The 1,747-nt window shown below is 50.6% G+C and overlaps 1 protein-coding gene across 4 annotated transcripts in view; it reads left to right on the top strand.

Annotated features, from left to right (window-relative positions):
- The window catches only part of MORN3 (MORN repeat containing 3), a 10,373-nt gene that overhangs the window by 6,050 nt on the left and 2,576 nt on the right, over nt 1-1,747 (top strand). For 3 of the 4 annotated variants that reach the window (XM_014547054.1, XM_014547053.1, XM_014547052.1), the window contains exon 1: nt 835-1,699. In XM_014547054.1, coding sequence (XP_014402540.1) covers nt 1,306-1,699 — 394 coding nt within the window. In that variant the 5' untranslated portion in view covers nt 835-1,305. Of the gene's footprint in view, nt 1-834; nt 1,700-1,747 lie in introns of those variants that run through there. The other variant, XM_014547055.1, reaches the window with a different exon arrangement.

Below are 1,747 nucleotides of genomic sequence, written 5' to 3'. Positions count from 1 at the left end.
CTGGGGATTGCGCTGCTGCCCGCCCTGGGCTGCACATCGCAGGCCCAGATCCCATGCTGGGACAGGCCGGCAGCTGGGGATCCCGCTGCCGCCCACACCAGGTGGGGCGGCACAGCAGGAACTTCCTGCAGTATGCAAATTAGCCGCCATCTTTGTTGGCAGTTGATATGCATATCGTGCTGATTAGCCCATGGGAGACATAGCGAAGGTACGGTCAATTACCATGTTTGTCTATTATTAGATAGGATATAAACTATATAAATAAATGGTACATATTATTTGTAGGGGTTTTTTGTTTGTTTTGTGTTTTGAATCACGCATCTTACCGAAAGAGGAAAGAATAACAGGAAGGCAGACAAGGAGAGTGACTACTCATTCTCTGATGCATAAATAGCATACTGTATGCCTGCTCAAGACAGGGCTTGAGGTAAATACCAGGCATGCAAGTGTGGTAGGAGAATTTAGTGAAATACAAAGTTTTATCTGTTCTGCATATGTGTGTCTTTTCTCTTTAAAACAAGCAAGGGTTTTGGCAGGGCTGAGAGAAGAGGCATCCTGATGTCAAAGGCCCTTATATCTTCATAAAAGTCGAAAGCAAGTCTGGGAAGAGGTTATGCCCTGAAGAGGTTGGACTCAGGGAGGGTTTTGTAGATTTTTAAGACAGCGGAGGGGGTTGGAGGTCCAGTCAGCGTGGGCAATGTGCTCTAGTCCTGTGATGATGCCAGTGGCAGGACCCGAGTAGATGGCTCTGGGATGTATCTGGGGAAACCAGGTCCAAGGTCAGTAACCAAATTTCAGAGTCTCAAATAAAAAAAAAAAAAAAAAAAGCAAAGAGTTAACCAGGGAGAAATAAAGGAGAAGGGGAAGTAGCAAAGGAGGCAGAAGTAACAAAAGGAAGGATATGTCAGCAAGGTGTGTGTGCCCACAGGGGTGGGAGTAAGGGGAGGGAGGGAGGTGTGGGCCTTGATGTGGGAATTTGGATGTGGAGGGAGGCTTAACCCAGCCTCCTTAGATGTGATCTGCAGGAGGTCCACGATTCTGTGACCCGGTGCTAAGTATGGTGTTGATAGTCATTTTACCTGGGAGGAAAATCCATAGCTTTGATCTGATGCTCAGAGGCATCTGTGACTTTTAATATGCGGGAAACGTATTTATACGTTTTACGTTGACTGTAAGAAGTAGAGCCACCTGTTAGCGCGCGATAAAAACTACCCGCAAACAATGTATTAATAGGGTCAAGTCAGAGTTGGGGCAAAGATAATCAGATGGGAGATGTAAAGATCTTTCTAGTTGCTGTAATGCTGGATGCACGAGGGCAGGGAGAACGGGAGAGTGGAGGTAGGGGAGCGTGAGGAGGGGAGAAAGGACCGTGGGCTGCATAAAGGCGGTAGCAGAGGGACAGAGGGAAATGGACAGCCTGGAGAGATTTTTCAATACAGGATGTGGGGCTCAGCGAGGAAGGAAGCAGCCCCGGTGCGTGGTTCGGGTGCCTGGGAGGATGGTGGGGGGCGTCGTGAACAGGGACACCTTCGTGCTTTCAGGGCTATGGGATCCAGTTTTTCGGACCCAATGAGTATTACGAAGGTGAGTGGTGTAGCGACCAGCGCAGCGGGTGGGGCCGCATGTACTACAGCAATGGTGACATCTTCGAGGGCCAATGGTGGAACGACAAGCCGGACGGGGAGGGCATGCCGCCTGAGTGTGAGTGCCCCGCCCCCCCCCCCCCCCCCCCCCCCCCCCACCCCCC

This window comes from Myotis brandtii, unplaced genomic scaffold (assembly GCF_000412655.1).
Source record: "Myotis brandtii unplaced genomic scaffold, ASM41265v1 scaffold463, whole genome shotgun sequence".
Taxonomy (NCBI): domain Eukaryota; kingdom Metazoa; phylum Chordata; class Mammalia; order Chiroptera; family Vespertilionidae; genus Myotis; species Myotis brandtii.
This window is presented reverse-complemented; position numbering and strand designations above follow the sequence as displayed.